The 13,644-nt window shown below is 56.7% G+C and overlaps 1 protein-coding gene across 1 annotated transcript in view; it reads right to left on the reverse strand.

Annotated features, from left to right (window-relative positions):
• Positions 1-10,008, reverse strand: part of SYT7 (synaptotagmin 7) — a 43,914-nt gene extending 33,906 nt beyond the window's left edge. The window contains 3 exon segments of the mRNA XM_027768746.1: positions 638-769; positions 5,193-5,272; positions 9,892-10,008. Of these exon segments, the coding sequence (XP_027624547.1) occupies positions 638-769; positions 5,193-5,272; positions 9,892-10,008 (329 nt within the window).
• Between the last annotated feature and the right edge of the window lie 3,636 nt (positions 10,009-13,644).

A 13,644-nucleotide genomic window follows, 5' to 3' on the forward strand; every position in this document is an offset into this window, starting at 1 on the left:
CCCCGACAGGAGGGTGCCACTGGAGATAGGCACAAGGCAGCCGGGCCAGAGGGGCACCGGGGTGGCGGTGGGGAGGGAGGGCAGGTCACAGGTGGGGGTGGGAGCGGAAGAGGAGGAAAAACAATGACAGATAAAAGGAAGAAAGAGACAGTGAGAGAGGAGGAGAGAGACAGACGGACAAGAGACAGACAGAGAGAGAAAGAGAGAGAGAGACGTCAGCGCGGCAAATGGGTTAACAGCGGAGCCTGCAGAGAGGAGAGAGGGGACCGGGCGGGCTGGGGTCGGAGAACAACGCACCACGACAACGGAGGGGGGCCCCTCCCCACCGCCTGGGGGAGCCACCACCACCACGGACCACCGAGCACCGAGCACCGAGCACCGAGCAGCCAGCACACAGCAGCAGGGAGGAGAAAGCGAGCCGCCACCAAGAGGGAGGGACCAAAACGGGCAACCCCATCCTGACTGCGGAGGGCGGGGTGAGGGCCCTGGGACCAGCTGGGGGCCAGGCGTGACTGCGGAGGGGGCTCCTGCATGGCTGGCCCTGGGGAGGGGACAGGAGCGGGCAAGCGGATGGGGGGCAGGGAAGGAGGGCGTGCGCGGATACTCGTACATATTCAAACCAGGTAAAGTCACTCACTTGAGGGACAGTCGTGGGTCGCCATAAGGGGCGTAGGGTGAAATGTTTAGAATAAACTCCTTGGGAGGGTAGGAGCTCCATTTCTGCTGCACTGTGCTCTCATTGTTATTCCAAAAGTCTCTGTCTAGATCACTGGAGGGGCAGAGAGAGAGGGGAGAAGACAGGGAGATACAAGAAGAAACAAGAACCGCCAGTCCTGTGGGGGCAGAAGGGACGCAGGGCCCCCGGGCACGCAGAGGGCGGGGCTTCGAGGGTCTGCTCCTGCAGGAGGAAGAAAGGCAGGGGGGCACCGCGGCCTGTGCCGGGCACACGCGCACATGCACGCACACGCGCACGCACACATGCATGCTGTCATGTGCACTCACACACATACACACACACGCACTGGAGGGTCGCACAGGATGGAGGCAAACTGCAGGTAGGCAGACCGGAGCCTCGACCCTGGAAGCTGGCAGGAGACAGAAAGATGGTGAGAGAGTAGGGGATGGAGGGAAGGGGGGGTCGGGGACAACCCCTGGTGTGGCATGGGCAGGGGGCGGGAGGAGGAGAGGGTGCTGGTTTCTGCCTAGGACCTGAAAAGTAGATCAGATCCTCCTGCCAGCTTGCTGGGTTCCACCTCTCCTGGCCTCCGTTTCCCTGTCTGTCAAGGGAGGAGGTTGACGGTAACTGAGAAGCCACCAGCAGAGGTCGTCGTTCTGGAAGACCAGGGGGGCTTCTGTCTTCCACCTTCTCCCTCCTGTGCCACTCTTGGGGCGGGTCCAGCTTCCTGCCTGTCTTTCTCTCCTCCCATTGGTCTGAGGTGTCTCCTGGCCTCCTCTGCTCTCTCTCCCCATTAAGCAGGTTTAGGAGGCAGTGTTTTCATGAAATTGGGGGTTCTCTGTTGGGCCAGAAACCCTCTCTTTTCATTGCAAATGTGGTTGAATCAGTTGCTGGGAAAGGGAAGAGGTCCCAGCTCTTTGACCTTACTGAGATGATACCAAGGTCAGCAGGAGCCCCTGCAGGTCCTATGTCCTGGGGCCTGTATGGAAGGAGCCTGCCCTTCTCTGGGCACAGACAATGGGGCAGATAGCCTCAGGCCCTTGGTGCACACTGACCTGCCACCAGGGAGCCCCGCCCTATACCTCATCCCTTTCCAAGGTGGAGCTGCTGGATCCAGAATGGACTCTCCCCCAGCCTCCACTCCTCCTCATGTCATGCTTAAGGAGCAGATAAGCTAGAGCACAGAGAATGTGGGGCTTTGGTGTGGGGTGGGCAGCAGAAGCCTGAGCCAGCAAAGAGCATGGCCTAAAGCCCATGTGCCTAGGCCCAGGGGCTCCGCCAGCTTGTCAGGCTCCTGGGGCCCCAGGGCTGGGAGGACAAAGAGAGAACAACTCCAACCTAGAGGACCATTCTGGAAGGATGTCATGCCTAGCCACAGAACTGCTTCTATGGGAGGGCCCCGAGAGGAATGGTGAGGGTGGGTCTTGAGTACGCTGAGGCTGCACACTGCTAAACACCGTGGGCACTGCTGGGGGCGGCACCCCGAGGGGACTGAGCAGACTTGTTCTTGTGGGACCCACTCCTCTTCCTCCTGCTAGTTTGACCTGGATCTTGGTCCTCAAATTCAGGCTCAAGAACAAATGTCACAAAGGCAAGGGGGTGTTGAGGTGCCAGAGGCTCCAAGAAGACTATGGCCCTGGGCCTCCCAGTGTAGACAGCGCTCTCTGCCCAGAGGCCATTTGAAAGTGCCTCTGAGGGGACTCTGTGCCCAAAGCCAGAAGGGCAGTAGGGGCTGGGGGTAGGGAGGTGGAATCTACTCCAGGGGAACCTCAATTAAAGACCCTACTCCCACCAGAGATGTCCTCTGGCCCCCTTCCTCCTGCCCCTGCATCACACAAAAGGATAAATGGGGTTTCCTGCGTCAAGTATGTAAGAGACAAAGCAGGTGGAAGGCCTCTCCCTCCCAGCTCCTTCCACATTCCCAAATCCAGGGCTACCCAACCTTCCATTCTAGAGAAGACCCACCCAGGGTCATCACTGTCACTGGGTCCCTACCCTGTATTCTGAGCAGCTCCAGAGTCCCTTGGGTTTCCACTGAAATACTGGAAAAGATGATCTTTAAAAAGTTTGGGAAGTGGGACCAGCAGTTGACGTAATGGCTATGTTGCTGGACTCCCATGTAGTCGACTGCGGTTTGAGTCCCGGACCCAGTGGCTTAAACTCATGCCTGGCATGTGTGCGTGTGTGCGTGAGTGCATGCGTGCCCAACATCCAGAGAGGAGAATGGAGGAGAAGGGATTGTGGCGTGGCCATCCCCCCTGGGGGGTGATTTCTCGCCTTCTGTCTCTCTCTCTGGCGAGCACATGTGCCCTATAGCAAAAAACCTCTCCAAAAAAAAAAAAAAGTTTGGGAAGGGCTGGGTCGGCAAGTAGTATAATAGTTAAGGTGATGGACTCCCACATGGCTGACCATGGTTTGGGTCCCGGCACTGGTGGCTTGGTTTCTCACTTTCTCTTTCTCTCTCTGGTCAAATCAAAAATAATAGTAATAATAATAATTAATAAAATAAAACATTAAGATAAATAAAAAGTTTGGGAAACACAGATTCCTTTCTTGCAGGACTTCTCAGAGCCTTGAATATGGCAGTGCATATCGGTATTACCAACAGGGAGAGAGAGTGTGTAGTGTTTCCCACCATGGAATCCTCAATTCATGGAATCGACTACTGGTCACTTATGGGGCCTAAGTGCTCTGACGAACACAGTCTGGGAAGCGCTGCTGAGGAACACAGCTTCCCAGAGTCCTTGACAAGATCAGGAGGAGGCCTCAAGCCCCGGGCGAGCTGGGCTGGAAGCAGGCTCAGTTCCTGCACTCCACCCACTGGCTTGATGTCTTGCTGCTCTTCTCTGGCAAGAGGCAAAGGCCCAGGAACCTAGGGACCATGGGTGTGCCTCCTGCCCCCATGGTGGAGGGTCTGACCGCTCTGCAGGGAAAGATTGTGGATGGTGGGGCTGCAGGACCACAGAGAGGTGGGCAGGACTTTGACTTGGATAGGCCTGTGGGCGCTGGCCCCAGCCTGGCAGATGCACACCCTGCTGCCCTCCCCCTGCTTATTGGGAACCCTGTCTTCTCTGGTGCTCCTGGCCCTGCAACATGCACCCCAGTTCAGGAAGCTTTTGGTCACCTCGCTGGGTCGGGTCCCTTGCACTGGCCATAGCTGCACATGGCCTGGCTTGGAGGCAGCGCAGGTGCTCAGCTGGCCCTGCGCTCCCCTGCGTGGCCCCTCCATCTTCAGAGAGCCGAGGCCTGCACTCTGCAGCAGCCCCTGAGACCTGCCAGTTCCTGGCTTTGAAGACAGGAGAGTGTGCAACCAAACCCAGCTTCAAAGGCTCCTGCTGCTGCTCTGGAGCCTCCTCCCACCCCCAGCCTCAGCCTGGCCCACCCCTCCACTTGCCCCCACCCCAGACATACACCCACAGCTTCTGTGAAGACCTGAAACAGGGTCAGAGCAAGAGATGAAAAAAGAGGAGGGCCAGGCAGGGAGCCCTCAGGAGTGGGGGAGGAGGGACAGGAAGAAGGGAGAAAGAAGCACAGGGGACTGGCAGGGGAGCGGGCTTGGAAAGGGGAGGCATGGAAGGGGCTGGGGAGGGCAGCTGGGGCCTTGAGTTGAAGGAGGGAAGGGGTGCAGAGGGCCTGGGAGGGTGCTCAGTTTCCAGGCAGAGCCCCTTGGCTAGCTGGCTTGGCCCTGGCCTGGCGAGGACACAGGGCCAACCATCCCTACCTCAGCTGGCAGCCTCCCAGTGCAGGCTTGGGTTCACAGAGAGGAAAGGGTGGGGCCCCTGGCCCCTGGGCACAGAGTCCTCCAGAACTTGGGTCCCCTGAGCTCCTAGTCAGGTGGCCAGGGAGCTCCTTCTGGTGTCTCCTGGGGACCCTGCAGTGGACTGGCCAGGGGGTCTGCAGAGGGAAGGCAGACCTCCCAACTGAAGCAAAGTGGGGACACCTGGGCAAATCAGGGCAGAGAGACGTGTGGGGGAGACTTGGGGCAGCAGGGGGGAAGAAGCCCTTTCCTCGTCATTCTGCTTCCCGCATGACCCAGCTCCAGGGCCAACTGGGGCCCAAGGCTTGTCTGCCTCCCATTCCAGGGACCTGAGAAAAGAAGTGAGTCCACTAGAAGGGGTTCCCCAGCCCTGGAGCAGGGACTTGGAGGTCCAGGGCAGTCAAGGAAGGGCTGGGGACAGAATATGTGACGGAGGGCCAGGTGGAAGGCCTGGCTACCAGGTTGGTATAGGGCACGGATAGTGCGGGGGGGAAGGACAGCCAGAAAAGGGGCTGGGGCTTGAAACATTGAGAGGGCCTGCAGAGCACAGGCAGAAAAGGTGGGGCCCTAGGGCCACCTTGAGGTGTTGGGAGTGAGCGCACACGTGTTTGTGTGTGTGCACACTCATGCACGTGCGTGACATCAGGGTGTGAGGGGGAACTGAATGTGTGGGAGGCCAGGTCTGGGGGTGTGCAGAGGGGCTCTTCCCACCTGGGCTGCCTGCATGCCCCCACCCCAAACTGGCAGCCTGGCACCTACTTGATGGCCTTCTTCTCACTGCGCCCACGCCCTGAGTCTGGCGTGCCCACCGTCTCCAAGGAGTTCTTGTAGCGTTTGCCCTGTGGAGATAGCACCAGGGTCACTTCTGGGGGACAGGGTTGTATTTTTCCCCCTCCCCCGCAGAGGATGGACCCCGGGGAAAAGGACGTAGGAGTCGAGCCTGGGCAGCAAAGTGCCATGCCAGCGTGTGAGGGTGGCACCCTGTGAGGCACCTGCTCCCCGCCCTATAAGGCTCTGGACCTGTCCCGCCCCCTCGACCTGCAGTTCATCCCTGACCCTCAGGGATCTGGCACCTCCTGTCTCCTGGGGCTCTGGCCTGGCTCCCAGAAACGGCTCCCTCTGCCACAGACAGACGGCTCTCAGGCGCCTGGCCACGTCACACTGTCCACGTCACCGCCCCCAGATGGTGGGGGTGGCATCCTGCAGGGCAAGGTTGGCAGCGGCCAGTGACGTGAGCGGCGGGGGCGGGGAGAAGGCCACATGCCCAGTCCTGCCCAGGGCTGGGTCCTTCACTATCTGGGGGTCCCCAGGGAGCTCTCAGGCCCTGGGGCTGGGAAGTAGGGGCAGGGCCTTTTTTAGAAAGGACCTTCAAGAAGAGAGGCTGCCTGCTGACCCTGACGAGGGTACTGGGGGGCAACCTGATGGCCCCCCCAGAGTTCCTCATGCCAGCATGAGGAAGAGAGAGGGGAAGGGGACAGGAGGGCAGCCCAGGCCCCCCAGGTAAAGGAAGGGCCACGCTGAAACGCCAACTGGACCTGCTGCTGGGAAGGTGAGCACCATTCACCTTCTCGGTGTGGGTTTCTAAATTTAGCTCATGCAGAGCCCGGCCCCATTAACATTCCTGGCTGCCACCAAGCGTCCTCACGCGCACCCATGGGCCACGGGCCTGGGCCAGGCCCAGGGCTGACGGGAGCAGAAGGGAGGATGGGGGCTATGCAGTGCCGGGCTTCCTTGCCCTCTAGCCCATTCTCCCACTGGCACTGGCCTCCTCCTGCCCTGCTGAGTGGGGACAGACAGACAGACACACACACACACACGCTCACACATACACATGCACACACGCACACGCTCACACATACACACGCACACACTCACACTTCTCCAACGTCCCATCATGTGCACAAACACTACAGCCACAACAGCCAATTAGCCCATCCTCCCTTAAGCAAAATGAGAGCCGCCGGAGCCGCCTTCCCGGTGCTCCTGCAGCTGCAGCCCTTGCCCGACAGAGGCCACGGACTTAGCATTTGGGCAGCAAATACCCGGGGAGGCCAGCTTTGGGGGGGAGGCCCTGGTTTCCAGCACCCCTCCATCTCAGGGGCACCTGCGTCATCCTGGCCAAGTCCCTCCCCCTCTCTGGCCTGTCCTTCCTCCTTTCTGGAAGAGGGTGGCGTCACCAGGTCAGTCCCAGGACTCCTCCTCCTTCAAGGCTCTCATCACAGACATCGTGGTTTCTGTTTATCGGCTTCAGCTTCCGTCCGCCAGAATGCAGCCCCATATGGCAGGGCTGGATGGTCTCTAGTACCCAGTGTAGGACCTGGTACCAGGTGGGCAGTTCTCAAAAGTCACCAACCGGAAGTGCCCCTTTTGTGTCCTCAGCCACCCTGGGGGCTGGGGTGCCCACTGTTGTCCTGGAGCCTAAACATTTAGAGTTAAAAAACAGAGGATGGATTCTCTGGATTCACAGAAGCTGCCCTCTCTCAGGCCTGCCTCTGATCCTGCCCATCAGGAGCCAGAATTTCTTTCTTCCTTTCTTTTTTTTTTTTTTTTTTGGAGAGGTTTTTGCTATAGGGCGCATGCACTCTCCAGAAAGACAGAGAGGGACAGAGACAGAAAGCGAGAAATCACCCCCCAGGGGGGATGGCTACACTACAATCCCTTCTCCTCCATTCTCCTCTCAGGACCTTGGGCACGCACGCACACGCACCTGGTGTGAGTTTAAGCCACTGAGTCCGGGACTTGAACTGTGGTGGACTACATGGGAGTCCAGTGACATAGCCATTATGCCAACTGCTGGTCCCAGGAGCCAGAATCTTGATCCCAAACAAGTCCCACTTCCAACTGGAAAGATCGGGCAGAGCTGCTCTCTGGTGGCCAAGGGCCCTCTCTGGCAGGAGCCCGGCAGTGTGGTGCAGGCAGGCTCAGAGAGCATCCCTGACCCTCCCCCTTTCCTTCTGTTCTGAGCAGGAGAACTTGTCATGGTCAGCAGGGCAGGGCTGGGGTCACTGTGTCCATGCCCAGGGCATTCTGGGAGCCTCTGCCTTCCTTCTTCCTTCCACAGCTCAGAGAACCTCCCCCTGTTGCAGGAATTGGGGTACCGTGGGGGACAGGAGCAAGGGCACGACTTGATTTGGGGGCAATGGGACAACTCAAGGTAATAGGAAACCCAGGAGGGTCCAGGAGACATCAGGCAGCCCCAAAGGAGCCCAGTACCACCAATCCGCTCACCAGGAAGGGGGTTAGCCAGGCTGATCCGGAAAAAGCCAGCCGGAGATTAAGGAAGTTATTAATGTTTGGAAATGGGATCTGGGCTGTCAGGGTATCACGTCACTTCTGCTGAGGGGACAGGCAGGCAAAGGACAGCCCAGGGTGGATGTAGGCATTTTAAAGACCCTTCCATGGAGCAAGGAGACAGCCTGGGCCAAAGCTTCTTGACGTCTGAGACCCTGAGGGCAGGTGGGAGGAGGTGGTCGGGTTTAGCAGGCTGGGACCAGGGAACATTTATCAAGAGCCAGTCACGGATAGACCGTGGTCTGGATCCCTGAGAGGGTTCCCAGCTAGGGACTAGGGGCAGGGGCTGGGACCAAGGAGGAGGCTACTTTGTCATCTCTCAGCTGCATAAGTGACCTCCTGTGTTCACAGCCCCCAACCTGCTACAAAAGCTGTCATCCTGAAGTCCTGCCCCAGGCCTGGCCCCTGATAGGAGATTAGAAGTGATGGGAGTAGGGACCAGTTGTCCCCTCATCTTGGAAGGTGCACACACACACACAGGTGCACACACACTGCAGCACACAAGCAGGGGAGTCTGCCTGGCGGGCAAACCTCAGCATTAGCTCACACAGGAATCTGAGGAGATGGTCCAGATCCCCCTGCTCAGGGATGAACAGACACACACACACTCGCACACACACACACACACACACACACACATACACACACACACTGCACCAGTACCTTCAAAGTCAACACACTCAGCACAAGCCCCCACCACCACACACAAACACACGCAAGGTCACCTGCAGAACTTGTTCATACAATTTTTTCCCCCGCCTTAAAATACAGACCGAAAGAGCCTAGCGGGCCCTGCAACAAGATGCACAGGGCTGCAGTGCGCACTCAGCCACTCCCGTGGCCTCGGAGGACACTTGCACACTAAGGCACGTGGCCAAGCCCCCTCCGCCACCTCCCTGAAATTCTGAGACAGATGCAGACACAGGGAACCCAGGAACAATGCAAGGCAGCCAGCCCGGTTCCACACCTGCACGCAGGGAGCAGGCCAGGTCACGCACACACTCACAGTCACTCGCACACGCACAGAGCTGGCCTTCGCTATGGTTCCTTCCTGCCATGGGGCGCTGTCTGAAGTTCCCCTGGGGGAGGGGAAGAGACTGCTCCCAATCCCCAAGTTTGCCTATCCTGAAGAACCTGCTAGGCTGTTGGCCTCTTGGGTCTTCCCCCCCAGGTCCTTCAGAGGATCCCAAGGGTATCTGCCCCTTTTCTTCCTCCACTGGAGTGAGGCATAAAGCCCCCCTCCCCCGCCCCCATTCAGTGCCCACAGCCACAGCCCGCGCCCTTTGTCCTTAAGGCCACTCTGTAGCTGGACTGGAAGAGAATGGCATTCTCAGATGTGGCACCCTGCACCCACTCCCACTATTCTCAACCTGGGATGGGGGGTGACGCGACACTAGCGAAGACCCTGCACCTCTACACCTCAAGGTCCATCGTCGGGGTCTCCCCTGCAGGCCCCCCAAAATCCCACTGAACTTCCGGGCAGCGATAGCAGGACCCCAGCTGAGGGGCGTGGGAGTAGGGGGCTCTTGCTGAGCTCGGCTCTCTGGGAGCTACCGGCTGTGGGCTGGGAGGAAGGCTGAGCCTCGCTTCCCCTCCCGGCGCCCTCGAGTGATGAATGTCCCTCCTGACGGTCTCGTTACTTATTGATGGCCTAATCCTGCTCGTTAATTCCCCAGCCCTCGTTAAAAATGAAAAGAAGCCGTTTGTGCTTGTACAAACCCGGAGAACCAGGATGGATGTGCGGGCGGCTGGGGGGTGGGGTAGGGCGGGCGGCGCTTCCTCATTGGCCAGGAAACCGGGCTCGGCCACGCCCACCTCGGGGGCCTCAATTCTCAGTCTGCGCGTGTGTGCCTGCGGTTCTTTATGCGGGAGGTGTGTGTGTGTGTGTGTGTGTGTGTGTGTGTGTATTTGCAAGCGTGAGAAGGCCTATGAGACCAAGTCTGTCCACGTGTGGCTCTGGGTGTACACAGGGAATGGGGTCAACACTCAGGCAAATGCAGGGCGAGCATGCGAGTGCGTGTGGTGTGGATTTCCAAGGAAGTGTGTTTGACTATGTGGGCAGGTGGGCCATGGGCACGCGCACTCAGGGAGAGAACTCACGAGTCTGTAATTGTGGGGGCGGGGTTGAGGGTCAGGCCCCGCCCCCAGGGACCCTCCGGAGCCTCACCAGTTTGCGCTGACACCAGTGGCAGAGGCCGCATAGGACGACAGTGACGCTAAGGCTGACGGTGATGATGGCAGAGACCAGCAGGACATCGCGGGTGGGCGCCCCTGGGGAGGACATGCACAGGTCAGACCCTCACTGGCCAGGGCCAGCCACCGCCCTGCAGCCCAGAGCTCCCAGAACAAACCACCTGCCCTCTGGCCCCAGCGCTGCGAGATCTGAACTCAGGTTCTGCTCCCAGCTTTACTCTGCTGCGTGAACTTGGGAAGCCCCTTCCTCTCTCTGTGCCTCAGTTTCCTCACCTAAAACGAGGAAATTGTACCAGCTGGCATCTCTCTTGGTCTCTCCCTAAAGACCTGTGTGAGACCATGAGATCTGTGCCATCCTCCAAACTAGTCACCCTCCCAGGGAGAGGTCAAACGTGCTGCTCAGCTCAGTTGGCATTTACCAGTCCGTCAAATCCCTCTGCAGGAGCTCTGCTTCTCAAGGCCTTCCTGCCCCACACTCTTCCATCTCCCTGCCCCGCTCCTCTGAGCCTCTGACAGCTCCAGCTATGTTTGCCCAGAGGGTTATTAGTTGTTGCAGTCCCTCTAAGCCCATCTGCCTCATGGACACTAACAGATCCTCCTGGTATGTGGCCAAGACTCAACAGCCACACGTGTAGTCAAAGAGGAAGCTCTGGAACCCCTCGACCAGCTGTTGCCCCCTGTAGCTCTGTTCTCCCTGGGCCGGAAGCCCACCCATCTAGCCTCTCCACTCTCCATTCCTCAGCCCAACTTGGCCGGCCCACTGTGTGCAACGTCTTAAGTGCCCACAGTGGGGGGACACCTGGCAGCACATGTTCCAAGCACGGAAGGTCATACGCTTCGGGAGTGGGTATGACGCCTCTCACAGAAGAATAGACCTGCCCTGGGAGGAAAATCACAGGTTCTGTCTAAACCACACCTCTTCCACTCACAGAACCACTCACTTTTCTCCCCGCAAATGCAAATTAAACCTTTTTCCCTGCCTTCCTCACAGGTGGTTGCAAACATTAGCCCAAACCAAATGTAAGGAAGGAAAAACACTGACCAGAAACTGTCACGTGAGGGTGTGAGTGGAGAGAGAAGGGCATGGATCGCCTGTGAATTGTGAATATGTGTGCACAGCGATGCCTCCAGAAAACAGGGTGATACCACCTATTTACAGAGGAGCTGTGTGGTGCTAATTAACAGTTGGTGATGGGGCAAATGGGTGCGTGGTGGTTAAGGCTCTGGACTCCCATGTGGCCAACCGTGGTTCAAGTCCTGGAGCCAGCAGCTTGAGACTTAAGCTGGGTGCATATGTGTGCATGCCCCAAATCCTGAGAGGACAATGGAGAAGGAATTGTGGCATGGCCATCCCCCCAGGGGGTGATTTCTTGCTTTCTAGCCTCTCTTCCTTTCAGTCTTTCTTGCTCAACCGTGGAGCCTCATGGAGGAGAGTCCATTGGGCACTCTCAGTTCTCATGGCCCCCTAGACTCCTCCCATCAATGCTCCAGCACCCTAGGCAGCCCGTTCACAACCTCTTCTCACTAGGTTCCTGCTTGGACCCCACCTTTCTCTTCCCAACTTCCTAAGCTGTTTAGCACTGGGGAAGAGGCACCCGTGCCCAGCCCCCACCTGTCTTCCTGCCAGGCCAACTGAGTAAGTCCCCTCTTGAACCAAGTCTGCAGCCTCACGCCCAGGAAGGCCCTGCACCCAGGTCACCGTCAGCCTCAGGGCCCTCAGCACTCGTGAGCTTTGACCTGAACAAACCGCCACACTCCAAGGTCTAGTCCCTTCTCCAATCTGAGGGGCACAGCTCAGCATGGTTGGAGGGACCACATTTGTCCAAGTTTTCAGGCCAAATGAGAGGTCTAGATTTTTTAAAAAGAAAATATATGGGAACCAGCAGTTAGCGTAATGGCTATGTCGCTGAACTCCCATGTAGCCAACTGCAGTTTGAGTCCCGGACCCGGTAGCTTAAACTCATGCCAGTTGCATGTGCATGTGTGCTCAACATCCCAAGAGGAGAATAGAGAAGGGATTGCGGCATGGTCATCCTTCCTGGGAGGTGGTTTCTCGCTTTCTGTCTCTCTGTCTCTCTCTGTCTTTCTGGTGAACACATGCGCCCTACAGAAAAAAAAAAAAAAAAAAAAAAAAAAAAAAAAAAAAAAAAAAACCACCAAAAAAAAAAAAAAAAAAAAAAAAAAAAAAAAACAAAAAAACCCCACAACAACAACAACAACAAAAAAACCCCCAAAAAAAAAAAACTAAAAAAAAAAACCCTCAAAAAAAAATCCTCAAAAAAAAAAAAAAAGAAAATATGATAGAGCACATGCATGAGAGAGAGAGAGAGAGAGAGACTCTCTCTACAGGGCTTGGTCATGCTCTAATCCCCTTCCTCCAGTCCTCTAGCCTCCGAGGATGCTAAGCACTTATGCAGGCATCCCACCTGTTTTCAGGCCCGCTAGACTGGAGACTCAAACCACGGTTGGCATGTGACTTCTAGCTCTGCAGCCCTGCAACCCACTGGTTATGTCACAGAAACTGGGCTGGTCTTTGTCTTTAACCTCCAGGCTTCTGAGGGACAGTAAGGGCAGGGCCACGTGAAGACTACCGCTCAAACGGGAAAGACAGGCAAGAATTCAGCTAATTGTTTCCTTGCATGACACCTGCCTCCAAACTCACAAGCAGCAGGACACTCAGCCTAGGGCTCTAGACTCCAGGACTTCAGAAAGACCCTAGTGTGAGTACCACCTCTGCCTCCTAAAAGCTGTGTGGCACTGGACAAGCGTCTTAACCACTCAGTGTCTCATTTACTCTTTCGTGTTTTTAAATTTTGTTATAGGACATATATGCTCACCAGACACACACACACACACACAGAGAGAGAGAGAGAGAGAGCACTCCCTAGGGGGATGGTCACACTGCAATCCCTTTTCCTCATTGTCCTCCCAGGATTTTGATTGTTTCTTTCTTTTTATTATTAGGTTTTTGCCATAGGACGTGTGCACTCACTGGAGAAAGACAGAAAGAGGAAAGTGAGGAATTACTCACCCCCCAGGATGGGTAGCTACACCACAATTCCTTCTCCTTCATTCTCCTCCTGGGATTTTGGACATGCGTGCATACATGCTTGGCATGATTTTTAAGCTACCAGGTCAGGGATTCGAACCACAGTTAGCTGCTGGGACCTGCTCGGCTGCTCTCCACAGTTGGCCATGTGGGACTCTAGTACCTTAATTTCCATGCCATCTGCTGACCTCAGCCTCTCAAGATTTTCAAGCTCCCAGGCCAGGGGCTCGAACCATGCAGTGGGCCAGGCAGGGTCCACCATGCCACTGGCTGGCCCCATTTACTCCCGTCTAAACTGAAGTTAATAACAGTGCTTACCCCATGGGGTTTTTGTCAGTACTGGGACACTGGAAAAGTCATGAAGTATTTTTCTGTTTTTCTATGCAAAAATGCATCATGATTTTTCCAATGACCCAACAGATGGGGAATATTGTACTTATTGATATTTATTTCATCACAGATATAAACGATGGAATACAGAAGAAAACATGATTAACCTGGCTGGATGAGGGAGCTATCCGGGAAGGCTTCCCTGAGGAGGTGCTGTGTGGTGTGGTCTGGGGATGGAGGTGAGGGTACAACATTCTGGGCAGAGGGAAGGGCAAGAGCCAAGGCAAGGAGGTGAGAAAAGCCTCATGCACGTTTTCTGAGGACTGAAGTGGTGGAGACAGGTCAGAG

Source organism: Tupaia chinensis, unplaced genomic scaffold, assembly GCF_000334495.1.
Source record: "Tupaia chinensis unplaced genomic scaffold, TupChi_1.0 Scaffold147351_1, whole genome shotgun sequence".
Taxonomy (NCBI): domain Eukaryota; kingdom Metazoa; phylum Chordata; class Mammalia; order Scandentia; family Tupaiidae; genus Tupaia; species Tupaia belangeri.